The 13,110-nt window shown below is 37.6% G+C and overlaps 1 protein-coding gene across 3 annotated transcripts in view; it reads left to right on the forward strand.

Moving 5' to 3' along the window:
* The window catches only part of Heph (hephaestin), a 153,511-nt gene that overhangs the window by 135,284 nt on the left and 5,117 nt on the right, over positions 1 to 13,110 (forward strand). For all 3 annotated transcript variants that reach the window (XM_010632190.3, XM_033760352.1, XM_033760353.1), the window contains 4 exons: positions 5,883 to 5,989; positions 7,194 to 7,419; positions 9,902 to 10,041; positions 10,872 to 11,034. In XM_010632190.3, coding sequence (XP_010630492.1) covers positions 5,883 to 5,989; positions 7,194 to 7,419; positions 9,902 to 10,041; positions 10,872 to 11,034 — 636 coding nt within the window. The remainder of the gene's footprint in view (positions 1 to 5,882; positions 5,990 to 7,193; positions 7,420 to 9,901; positions 10,042 to 10,871; positions 11,035 to 13,110) is intronic.

A 13,110-nucleotide genomic window follows, 5' to 3' on the forward strand; every position in this document is an offset into this window, starting at 1 on the left:
GTGATGTTTATACATGTTTTAGTACTCCATTGTATTTTCTTTTTTGTTTGAGACAGGGTCTCACTATGTAGTTGAGACTGACCTGGAACTCACTCTGTAGCCCAAGCTGGTCTCGAACTCACAGCGATCCTCCTGCCTCAGCCTTCCAAGTACTGGGATTACAGACATGAGCCACCACACCTGGCTACTCTATTGTATTTTAAAAAACATCTTTTTTATCCATTCATCAGTTGATGGGCATTTGTGTTGTTTCTGAGATTTAGCTATTACAAACTGTGCTGCCATAAACATGTATATGTCACTGTGCTATGATGCTTTTAATTCTTTTGGGAAGATTCTCAGAAAGGGTATATCTGGGTTAAATGGGACCTCTAATCCTAGTTTTTTGAGAAATCTCCACACTGAATTCCATGGTGATTGCATAAGTCTACATTCCCACCTACAGTAGAGGAGGGCTCTTTTCTCCCAACAGCTCTGCCAGAATTTGCTGTTGGTTGATTTATTGATAATAACCATTCTTTCTGAGTGAGTTGGAATCTCAGTGTTGTTTCAATTTGCATCTCTCAAATGACCAGTGGTGCTGAACCTTTTTTCCTGTATTTATTTGCTTTTCCTACCTCTTCATCTGAGAAGTTTGTATTCATTTCAGATGAGCAAATCTGAATTGAATCTTTAAATATGAGTGGGTTGACTTTTTTTCAATTCTTTACATGTTCTAGATATTAGTTCTTTGTCTGAGGAACAGCATACTAATTTTTTTTCTCACTCTGTGGGCTGTCATTTCACTCTGTTGGTGCTTTCTTTTGTTGTGCAAAAGCTTTTAATAAGATGAGATCCCAGTTGTTGATTCTTTGTAGTATTTCAGTTGTGGTTTGGGTTTTGTTTGTGAAGTCTTTGCCTACTCTATACCCTCAAGTGTCCTACCTGTTCTCTCTTCCAGCAGATTTAGTGGTTCTGTTTTAATATTTACATCTTTGATCCACTTTGATTTTAGTTTAGTACATCATGAGAGATAATGGGTCTAGGTTTAGTTGTCAGCATGTGGAAAGACAATTTTTCCAGTAGCATTTATTAAAGAGGCTATTTTTCTTCCAATGATGGTGTTTGTCCCCTTTGTCAAAGATAAGATGGCTGAGTGAGTTTGGAGTTGTTTCTGCATCTTCTAATCGTTCCAATGATCTTCGGATCTGTTTTTTTTTTTCCAGGACCATGCTATTTTTATGACAATAGCGCTGTAGTATAATTTTGTGTCAGAGGCTGATGCCCCCTGCCTTGCCTTTGTTGCCAAGAAATGTTTTTGCTATTCTAGGTCTCTTCTAATTCCAAACAATTGTTAGGAATGTTTTCTCTAGTTCTGTGAGGTATACTAATGATATTTTCATTTTGTGGGGTACCACTTCTGATTGTACTCAAATGTGCAGCTGTGAAGAATGTGTATTCTGAAGTTGTGGGGTGTGACACTCTGTGCACATCCACTAAGTCCATTTGTTCACAGGTTTGGTTCAGTTCTGATATTTCTTTGTTGATTTTTTGTCAAGTTGATCTATTTGTGACAATGGGGAAATGATATTCCCCATTACAAGCATGTTAGGTCATATTTGATTTTTCATGTCCACTGATGTTGATACTTGTTTTACATAGTTGTGTGCACTGGTATTTGGTATTGTTATCTGTTCCTCTTGGATTGTTCCCTTTACAAGGATGTAGTGGCCTTCTTTTTCTCTCTTAATCAGTCAGCTTGAAATCTACTTTGTCCACAAATAGTATAGCTACCCCTGATTTTTTTCTGACTTCCTGTCTTATGCAGTATTGTTTTTCATCGCTTGACTTTTAATCTATGAATTTATTTTCCCATTAAATGTGTTTCTTATATGCAGTAAATTGTTGATTTTGTTTCTTGATCCAGTCTTTCAGTCTGTTTCTTTTGATTGGTGAGTTGATCCCATTTGCATTGATGATTATATCTGAAACATATTGGCTTTTCCTTGTCATGTTATTGCCCTACTATTGTTTCTTTGTCTTTCCTCTCTGTTTAATTGCTTTCCCTGCCAGGTAGCTTCTTTCTATTAATGTTCTTGTAGTTTTTCTCTTCATTATCTCTTTCTAAAATACTCTTCATGGCATTTTGTGGAGTTGGGTTAGTGGACATGAATTTCTTCAGTTATTCTTTGTCATAGAAGTATCTTCTTTCTCCATTGAATTTGCAAGATAGTTCTGAAGGGTACATCAATCTGAGTTGGAAGTTATTTTCTTTCAGAACCTGGGATATTTTACTCCAAGCTCTCCTTGACTTACAGGTTTGTGGTGAGAAGTTTGCTGTGATTCTGATGGGCTTTCCTTTGTAAATGATTTGTTTGTTTTCTCTAACAGCTTTGAATGTTCTATTCTTCTGGGTTCTTGTTCTTTTGTTCTTCTTCTTTCTGTAATCTTGGTAATTATATGCCTTGGTGTAGATTCATTTTTGTCATGGCTCATTGGAGTTCTATATGCCTCACTTATTTGCATATTAAATTCTTTTTCCATGTTTGGGACGTTTTCTACCAATACTTTGAACGGGCTTTGTATGGCCTTTGCACTATCTCTGACTCTCATTAATCCCAATCGATTTAACATTTTCTTCTTTACATCATCTTGCACGTGTTGGATTGATTTCATGGTCCCTTGCTATTTTAAAGATAGTTTTCATTTCATGGTTGTTAAGTGCATTCCTGTCTTCTAGTTCAGAAATTCTGTCCTCACCTTCATTTACTCTATTACATATACTTTTAATGGAATTTTTAATCTCTTCGATATCTGTTTGAATCTGTTTCATGAATTTCATTTCTTTCCTGTGTTGGACATTCATGTTTTCAATGATTTTCTTAATCTCCTCTTTTTAAAATCTATATCTACTCCAGCTTCATGGAGCATGTATTTCATTTTGATCATCACTTCCTTTTTTTTTTGACCCGAGAGATTATTTTCTCTATAACCTCATGTATTTGTGTTCTTACTTCTTTTTTTTTAACAAATTTTATTGGTATGTTTAATGTATGCAATATTATTGTTGTAAATTTTTACCTTTACATAATCAATTTGGTTCTTATTTTTACCCATTCCCCTGACCTCCCATTAACCTTTCCCTCCCTATCTATCTACAAAACTTTATTTTTATTAGTTTTAATTTTCTCATATTAATTCCATTCCCTTCTTTCCTTTCCCCTACCCCTTCTATTTTCCCTGCCCCTTTGTCCCTCCTCCTCCTATTTCACATTATCTATTATACCTTTTAGTCCTTATTTACACTTTCAGTTTCTCACACTAGAGAAACTATCTGGTATTTATACATGTGTGTCCTATTTATATCACTTAAGAGTATGGCTTCAGTGTGCAACCATTTAGCTATAAATGTCTCTAATTTCTAATTTTTAGGACTGAGCAGTATCCCATTTTATTAAAAAATACCACATTTCTTATTTCTACTTCTATCATCTCAGAAGTCAGGTGATTTCTGATTTTCTCAATCTCCTTGCCTCCTGGACTTGGTGGGCTGAAGATCTGGGATTGCATTTTGCTTCTGTCTTGTAATTTTTTATTTTTAAAATTGCATTTTAGGGCTCTGGATTTAGCTCAGTGGTTCTGTCGCCTGCCTTGCAATTGCAGGGACTCAAGTTTGATCCCCAGTAACAAAAAAGAAGAAAAAAAATCAAAATTTCATTGTATTTTCTGTACTGATGCTTATAATTTTCTTACAGCAGATAGCTTTATCACTAGTATAAAGGCTTTTCTAGGAAATGGCTATTTTCAGAGATGTCTTCTGGACATATATGTTTATTGATCTTTGTATCTGTTCCAAGATCCTAGCTTCCTAATTTATTAAGGATCAAAAGATGCTATTTATTTGGCTCAGCACTCAGTCCTTTGATATTGGACTATAGTGGTGGTTATGGCCCCAGACAATCTCAGTGTTGTCATACAGGGGAGAACAACTAATTACCACAAATAGGACATCCTGGCTAAAGTAGTACAACTAGCCGTAGCAACAGCTTCAGGCATAGCCTAGAAACTGACAAATTGTGGTGACTATTAATTTGGTACCTTTAACTACAGAAGCAAATTCTACAGTTATATAACACAATGCAACATTAACCAGGAGCTTGTATGCAATGAGTCACCCCTTAGTGGGGCGATTTTACCCTGAGGGGGATTTAAGAGAGACAGGGTGCAAAACAGAGAGATAAATGAAGGGAGATGTAGTAGAGGCAAGACTGGAGGACAACAAATGATCACTCAAGGTCTGAGTAACTGGAGAAGAGGGCAGGACTGAAAGCTTGAAGGATAAAGCATAAGAACATCAAAGTGGATTAGAAAGAAAAGAGATGATTTTACTCACATGAAAATATAACCTCAAGAGAATAGAGAAGAGGATGAGTAGACCAAGATTAACATAAAGGTAAAAAACTTTTTTAAAAAAATGAACAGAAAAAGGAAATTAAACCAACAAAGAAGGAAAATAAAAATAAAAATAAATTCCTCTGGAGTCCTCAGTTCTATGGTAGTGTCCAACGCAGGTAGTGTCCCAGAACTGTGCTGTGTATTTCCACCAGATCTGTCAGAGTTTGATCTTGTGAGAGTTGGGTTCAGCCTTCAGGCAGAAGCTTTTTGGATGTGTCTCTCTGGCCCACCCAAGCCTCCTTATCTTAGGTTGCTGTGGCACCACAGGGATAGCCCAGGGCTCATCTCAGTGCCCTATACAGTTGGCACAGCCTCCTTTGTTTCATCCCTACTGGCATTTCTCTATCCTGTCCCCACGTGCTTGGGGGAGGGACTGTGCTGCTCTTTTCTGCTCTATTTCCCATCTCCTCTCCAGGGGATTAATTGCCTTTGCTAAAATTCCTAAAATTCCCTACAGGTCAGCAGCTATCTCTCACAGATCCCAACTTCAGCCTCCGCTGTAGTGATCCTAACTTTGGAGCGCAAAGCAGAGAAAAGAAAAATCAGAGGGGGGAGGAGGTTTGGAGGTTCCTCCCTTGGGGAGGGAGCAGAGTTCTGCTTGGCTCTGTTTGACAGCAACAACTAAATCTGATGCCTGGCTGAAGTGTCCTTTATTCGGAGGATGCCTAAAGAGACAAGAGTGATTCTTTCCCAAATCTATGCTGTGTAGTTTCAGTTAGCCACTCCTTTTTAGTTCGTCATTTTCTGTGTGACTTCCCAGGATGGCGATTCTTTCTAGGTGCTGCCCACTGCTGGTATCCCTGTGGGCTGATGTGCTGTTTTATGAATGAAGTTCCATGCTTATGTTTTATTTGATCTACTAGTCCCTTATTTCAGATTGCTTTTGGCAACAGGATGTGTGTCCCCCCCCCACTTTGTTCCAATTACCTGTGTTTTTAGGTGATTTTTCTGTGAGTAGGTCCAATGTGACTCCTCCTCTTTTCAGCCATGTTGAATCCCCCTATAGTTTATATCTTGATGCTCCCTCAAAACTTCACGTGATTATAGTTGGGTCTTTGAAGAGGTAACTGGATCATGGAGGCATGATACTCATGGGTGGGTCAGTCCACTTGTAAATTTATAGCTAAATGTGATGCTGAGAGGAGGTAAGGTTATATCCTGGAAGACTATCTCTTCTCCCTTCCTTCCTTGATCCCTCTCTGTATCCTTGCTGCCATGCCATGAGCTATTTGTCTTCTGTGATACCCCTCTGCCACGCTGCCTTGCCTTCGAGCCAGTGGATTATGTACTGAAGCTTTTACAAATTGTGACCCCCAATAAACCTCTCCTCATTTAATGTGTGGATGTCAGTTATTGTGTCTCACCCACCATAGCCTTTAGGGGACACCTAGTTGCTGAGAGAAATTTCTGATCTGTTTCAACTTGAGGTCCCTTATTGACCTTTCTAGGTGAAGTGCTTACTTACCAGTGGAACATTCCAGAGAGATCCGGCCCTGGACCAAATGATTCTGCCTGTGTTTCCTGGATCTATTATTCTGCAGTGGATCCCATCAAGGTAAAGACAAGATTGGCTATCTGGAGGTGGATCTCAGAAACAGACAAATTACCTGCCCCCCCAAAAAACTAGTAAGAAGCCCAGCTTTAAGACACTAGAGTCTTTTGAGGATAATTTCTCAAATGCTAGGCTCATTTCAATAGTCAGAGCAATGAAGGGAATGTATAGCACCAAATATTTCTTCTGAAATTTTTCTTCTTTGTTTCTTCTTTTGGGGTCTCATAGGATAATATCCTGTCATTCAAAAAACCTTGAGAATGGTTATCACAAGATTGGGGTTCTAGTACCAGATTTGGCTCTAACTTCTCTTTGGAATGATATTTCATTTCATTTTTTATTTTATTTTATGTTTTGGTAATGGGGATCAAACTAGGGTCCTTGCACTGGAGAATCAGGCAGCGGAACCACTAAGTGAAATCCCCGGCCCTGGAATAACTTTTAAAAAGTCAGTATGCCTCTGCTTCCTTATCTGAAAAATGGGTTTAACTATCTTGCCAATCATTCATAGTAAGCCATCAGCAATCAAATTTTTACTACAGCAGAAATTAATTCATAATCTATTTTAAATTTTTAATTAATTGTATTAGTACACTTTAAGAGATACATAATGATCACATTCATCATACAGAATTTATACCTATACATAATATATCTTGATTCTTCATTTTTACCCAATCCCCAAAGCAATCATTTATTGCCTACTACATTTTAGGCATTTTACTTGATGCTTTGGAGGATAAAAATGTTAAAATACATTTCCACTTTCAAAGTATTTGGACTAGTTGAACAAGAAGAAAGTCAAGAATTTATCACAATGGAAGCTACACGTACTCAAGCCTTGAAAGCCATTAGATAAGGGAAGTAGAGGATAGGAGGGCTTGTAGGCAGAGGAAACTGGTTGGTTAAATGAGGATGCCTGAGAGATCCATTACTACTTAGGAAGCTAATTCTGGAAATTTTGGGAAGGTTGGAAGTAGAATAAGGATAAATCAGAAGTATCCTTATTATTATACATTCATAAACACATAGCAGATATGTGGTCCAGATTAGATTATTCAAATAACATACAATAGTAGGGTACTTATAAATGTAAGACATTATGATGAGGTGCTGAGGGGCATAATGATTTGATTCCTTGTGGAGTCCTTGTGGAACACAAGGACAATTCCATCTTTCTCTCTTTCCTTCTTCTTTCTTTCTTCAGGACTTGTACAGTGGCCTAGTAGGGCCCTTGGTTATCTGCCGAAAAGGCACCCTTGAGTCCCATGGAAAACGAAGTGACGTGGATCGGGAATTTGCCTTGTTATTTATGATCTTTGATGAGAACCAGTCTTGGTATCTAGAGGAGAATGTGGCGACCTATGGGCCCCAAGAACCAGGATTTGTTAACCTACAGAGTAAGACTTTCTTGGAGAGCAATAAAATGCATGGTATGTAGAAAAGAATCTACTCCCTTTTCAAAGAAGTCTTCACTGGTTGGTTGAATGAGAGTGTCTGATAGATCCATTACTACTTAGGAACATAATTCTGGAAATTTTGGGAAGGTTGGAAGTAGAATAAGGATAAATCAGAAATATCCTTATTATTGTATATTTGTAAACACAAAGCAGATATGTGGTCCAGATTAGATTAGGTGCTCAAAAGCCAATATGCTACCTCTCTAATGTTGCCATGGTGACACAAATTTTTAACATATTGGAGAAGGCAAATGGAAATTTATATTGTTCTATATATCTTTGTTTTAAAATTCTGAGTTCAGTCTTTCATATTATGTCATTTCATTACCATTCTTAATATGGGATGTGCTTACTCAAGAGATTAAAGACAGCTTGTCTGTTTTTAAAATGACATTTCAATTAACAGGTGGGATAATTGGGGCTGGACTGTAGCACAGTGGTGGAGCAATTGCCAAGCATATGTGAGGTCCTAGGTTAAATCTCCAGCACCACATACATAAAAAAGATAAACATACAAATGAATAATTGAAGAAGAGCTCATGAAGTAGCATAGTGGCTTTATGTCAGATACAGGAAGAATATTTTGATTCTTAAATATATTTACGGAGAAATTGTGCATCAAAAGTGCCCTTTGCTCTACCGATCTGGGTAGCCTTTCAAAAAGAAGTGAAAGTCTCAAATAAGAAGGAGCACTTAAGTGCAGTGGAATGTATGAAGTGATCTCTCATAACCTCTTCTAGTTTGAGAGTTCTTTGATCTGAGAATGAGGTGCAGCTTTGATAATGACTCTAATGGAACCCAGAAGTAGTCTTTCATTGTCCCACAGATTTTAGCTATTTCCTCTGGATGGAGAGATGAGTGATTCACATTAGAACAGATGATTCACAAAGTGCACTTTCTGGTTTCTGTCAAATGAGAGAAATAAATGGACAAAATGGAATGTGGGCAGAGTTAGGTCCTTCTAATGCAGGAGTTTGACTAATACCCACATTCATCTTTTTGTTTATGCATCCATTCAACCAAACTTTTTAGGTTTCAGTCTACCTACTATCCATCCAACATGTATTTTTGAGCAGTTTCTGAATGCTAGCACTACAGATATAAAGATAAATAATTTGGGGGTATAGGGGGCAAATAAATAACATTCTTCCCTTTCCTTCCTGATTCTTAAACTGGGAGAGATGCTTATGATCAAATGTGAGCTTTATCACTGGAAAGGCTAATTGAAAAGCTGAATTTAATTCTGCAACTAAATGTTATTGCTGATTCTCCTTTGTAATAGATTTCTACTTTGTCATTGATTTAGATAGACAATATCTCTTCCCTTGACACAAGCAGTCTTAACCACAGTGAAATAGTCTATCAGTTCACATCCTATTCTGTGAATAGAATTATCAGAAAGTGAAAAGATCCAGAAGGGGCTGAATTGAACATGTTTAGTTTATTCTGCCAAATTCATGATTAAGTGGAGGTAGTCAAAGAGGAAGCTATAAATGTACCTTACATTATTTCTCTTCTTGAGGAATAAAGTAGAAATTACCTTGCCTCTGTGAGAACATAAGCAGTGGGAGGAAATTGTTCTGGTCAGAGTCCTGCCAGTGTGAATTAAAATAGAAATAAGTACTTTGGTGTCTTTGGAAGACAGGATGCATCCTAGGAAGAGAAAGATGGTGATGCTTATGCATCAATAACATTAATTATATGAAAGTGACTTTTAAAAAAATGTTTATTGTAGGGTTAGGTGTCTGTTGGTTGTTGTGAAAAAATACAAGGAAGCTATAGTACTATATATATTTTCTGCTCAGTTGGGTATATGAACTCCTATATTTTAAATGACAGCTAAACTTAGAAGGCAGTTTTTGTTATGTTCCAATAATTTGTGCTTATAGTATGGAGGAGCTCAGAGGTGTAAAAAACTGTAAGGAATGAAGGATATGGAGGAGAGGTAGTAGATCGAGAAAGTGCAGTAGATCAAGAAAGTTTACTTAGGGGAGGGGAAGATTTGATTGGGCTATAAAAAGATGGACAAAAGAGGCAAGATTTCTGGGAGGAAGTTTAAATGCAAAAAGATATAAAGAATACACATGGAATATTTTGGAGATGGTGAAATAATTCTAATTGGAATATATGTGTTGAGTAGTGAGAGGTAGTTCTGGGAAAGTGGTCTGTGGCTACATTTTGAAGGACCTCATTGGCTGAGCTATGGAATCAAGGACTTGGAGAAGGGATCTATTTAAACAGTTTAAGTGGCAGGATGACCTGGTCAAATTAGTTATTCAAAGAGATAACTCTGGTAACATCCATATGAAAGATAAACTGAAGAAAGATAAATGGAATAGGAATGAGGCAATTTAGGAGCCTATTATTATCATCAGTGATGTTAGGGACCAGACCTAGGGTAGTTGCAAAGGTAAATCAAAGGGAGAGATGCAAGAGATATTTTCTTCTTTCACAGCCATCAATGGGAAACTCTATGCCAACCTCAGGGGTCTTACCATGTACCAAGGAGAACGAGTGGCCTGGTACATGCTGGCCATGGGCCAAGATGTCGATCTACACACTGTCCATTTCCATGCTGAAAGCTTCCTCTATCAGGTAAGATGGAAAGAGGCTTGAGTCCCTTTAGGGTTAATCAAAGGAGTACCAGTAATCATGAAAGAAGAAAGGAATAGCAAAGAATTAGAATAGCTGTCTAGTATATGGAGAATTGACCTGGGATTTCTAGCCTGGCTATATATACCAAGGTCAGTCACTTCCCTCTCAGTCTTGGCTTCCTCTTCTAACATGGAAGAGAATGGCTCATTTATGTGGTAAGGAGATTGAAGGAATCAACATTATTGTCTCCATCAAGAATTTGAGGCTCTATGAGCAGTGATTCTAAGAGCAAGGAATTTCAGAGTGACATCCCAGAATATCTAAAATTGTAATGTCCATTGTAAAAGGAATTTCAATTCAAGGAGCTACATGAAACAATAGGTAGATTTTGAAGAATGTGTAGCCTTAGGAAAAGAACACAGAGTTGAAGTGTAGATAGAGACTTGGGTATTGGCAAAGAAGAAAAATTAAGTTGAATTAATTTCTAAGGAAATATGTGTTCCTTCCTAGAGGTAAAGGCTTAAGCCAAATTATTCAGATTTCAACGTGTGAAAAGATATGGAGATACTAATTTGGAGCCCCCTAATGGAATCTAGAATGTCTTTTACTCTGGAAAACTTTAAGAAACAGTGGGAAAGTGTCATCGTCTATTGATTTAATTAATGTGGATAGGATTTAGGAGAAATGAGAAAGTGGATGCTTAAACTCAGTCTCTGGCCTAGGAATCCCATGTCCCTGAATGGGCATCATAGATTTTCAGTTCCTATAAAGCTATAAAATGGTTGCTATGTGCTTCACTTCCTCTACCTTATCCCCAAAATATCTTGCAGAATGGACAGACCTACAGGGCAGATGTGGTGGATCTATTTCCAGGGACCTTTGAGGTTGTGGAGATGGTGGCCAGCAACTCTGGGACATGGCTAATACACTGCCATGTGGCTGACCATGTCCATGATGGCATGGAGACCCTTTTTACTGTCTTGCCCCAAGAAGGTAAGACCTAACTTCCCAAGATGGGTCATCCTTGTGTAGCCTATAGAAACCAGGTAATATCAAGAAGCCTCCTACACCTCTCCTGATCAAGAAGAGCCAGTTATTAATATAGAGCATAGCCCCCCTCTAGGAATTTCCCCCAATATTTCTTATTCTCTGTTTCTGCTCTGAAGCCTACATCCTCCCCTTTCATTTTAACAACTGTTAAGCTCATGTGGGCTGACTAGCCTGAAGCTGGTTGGGCTCAATGCCTAGTGCAAATGTGTACCCATTGAAATAAGTTTAATTTACATATAAATGTACTATTTAGAATGTAATAGAAGCATTGAAGGAATATTCTAATGATTCTTTTTTTGTGTGTTGGGGATAAAACCCAAGTCTTTGTACATACTAAACATGTGCTCTACCACTGAGTCACATCCTCACTCCCTAGTGAGTTCTTTTTTTAAAGAGAAGAAAAATAATTCCAGTGGCTACCCATTAAGCCATGTGTTTAGTAAGGGTTTTAAAAGGCAGTTGTTTCCATCCCTTCAAAGGTTAGAAACAGATATTGGCTTTCAATTACTATTTATGCCATTCAGAGTTGCAACTAAGGGTTGAAGAAACTTTTCTCTTATAAATTTTATTGGGAAGAGTAAGCTGGGAAATTTCTATTCCAATTACCTTTATTCTCCACTGAGTATGTAGAACAGTAGGCTGAGTTAGCTTTTGTGTGTTCTGAGTATTAAAGGGTTAAATGTTTCACTTCTGATCCTCTTGATCCCAGTCTGGCTCCCAGCAGTATCTCTTTTCCAAGAAGTCCTACAGGGCTTTTTGAGGCTCGGAGAAATCAAAGGTTTTTTTTTTTTTTTCCTCATATGCTATTTAAACTACCACACTTCTTGGAAAAAGGAGTGGTATTGAAGTGAATATTCTGAGGTTGTGAAACACTGACTTTTTATTATAAGGACAAGAGAGTGGGGAAATGTCTTTGTTCTCTCAAACAGACTTAAGAAACCAGGTTAGAGAATACAAATACATTCTTTATGAGAGAGAGATTGAGCGGGGGATAGGGGGAAAAACTAGGGTAAAGGACTTGAGGAAAATAGGCAAAGGCTTAAAATAATCACTCTAGTGGATGCAAAATAAAGCAGTTATTGCCAGGGAGCACTGAGGATTTAGTTGAAGTTGGACTTAATCATTCTGATTGCATGATTTTTTTCCCTCTGGTAGTATTTAGCATATCAGGCAAGAACAGGGGAAATAAAATTACTGTAGTCTCAGTAATGATTGCAATATTCTTGGTAAGTCAGTAATTGAAGCGATAGGCTACCATGGAATCTGACCTCTTTAGGAAAAGAAGAGAAGACAGATGAAGTTGGTAGTTTTAGAAAGAGTTTAACATTTCAGTAACTAGAGATTCAATGAGGAAAGAATAATAAGTAATAGCACAGAAAAGATAGAAGGTTATTGTTAGATTTTGAATTTGTGTGGTGGACCAATATTGGTTAGCAAGTCCAATGTGATCATGGGAGTGATTGGTATAATTAGAGTGAAATTGCAAGTCATTAGATTTAAGAGGTCCAGACACTTTGAGGTTTGAATGTTGAATGGGCCAGTGCTCATGGTGTGAATTGAGGAAAACTGAGGTAGGTACTAAATACTGAATAAAGAGAAAGAATGAAGGGAACTACTAGATAACTGTAGCAGGCAGTGTTTTTGGCTTTTCTTTTCTTTTGTTTTTGCTTTTGGCTTTTCTAGTCAAATAATATGAGCTACAAGCGAGATAGAGCTTTACTAAAAGGAAAATAACAAGGTATTATGAGGGTGTAAATGAAACACAGACCTGAGAGAAGGGCTTATTCTCATTAAAGCAAGAGAGAAAGAAGTATTCTAAGAGGTTGGATGTATAGAGTAGATTTGACAGGGAGAAGGGGCTTCTTGAAGAAAAAGTGGGAAACAGTGGGAAAAAAGCAATAATGATGATAGAGCAGGTATCAAGAAACATGTAAATAATGGCAGGAGGTCACTTACATTTTAACCTCCTGAGCCTGTACTTTTGTCCATATTCTATGTCCCTAATCAAAACCAGATCAA

Source organism: Fukomys damarensis, unplaced genomic scaffold (genome assembly GCF_012274545.1).
Source record: "Fukomys damarensis isolate Sample0158 unplaced genomic scaffold, DMR_v1.0_HiC HiC_scaffold_39, whole genome shotgun sequence".
NCBI lineage: Eukaryota > Metazoa > Chordata > Mammalia > Rodentia > Bathyergidae > Fukomys > Fukomys damarensis.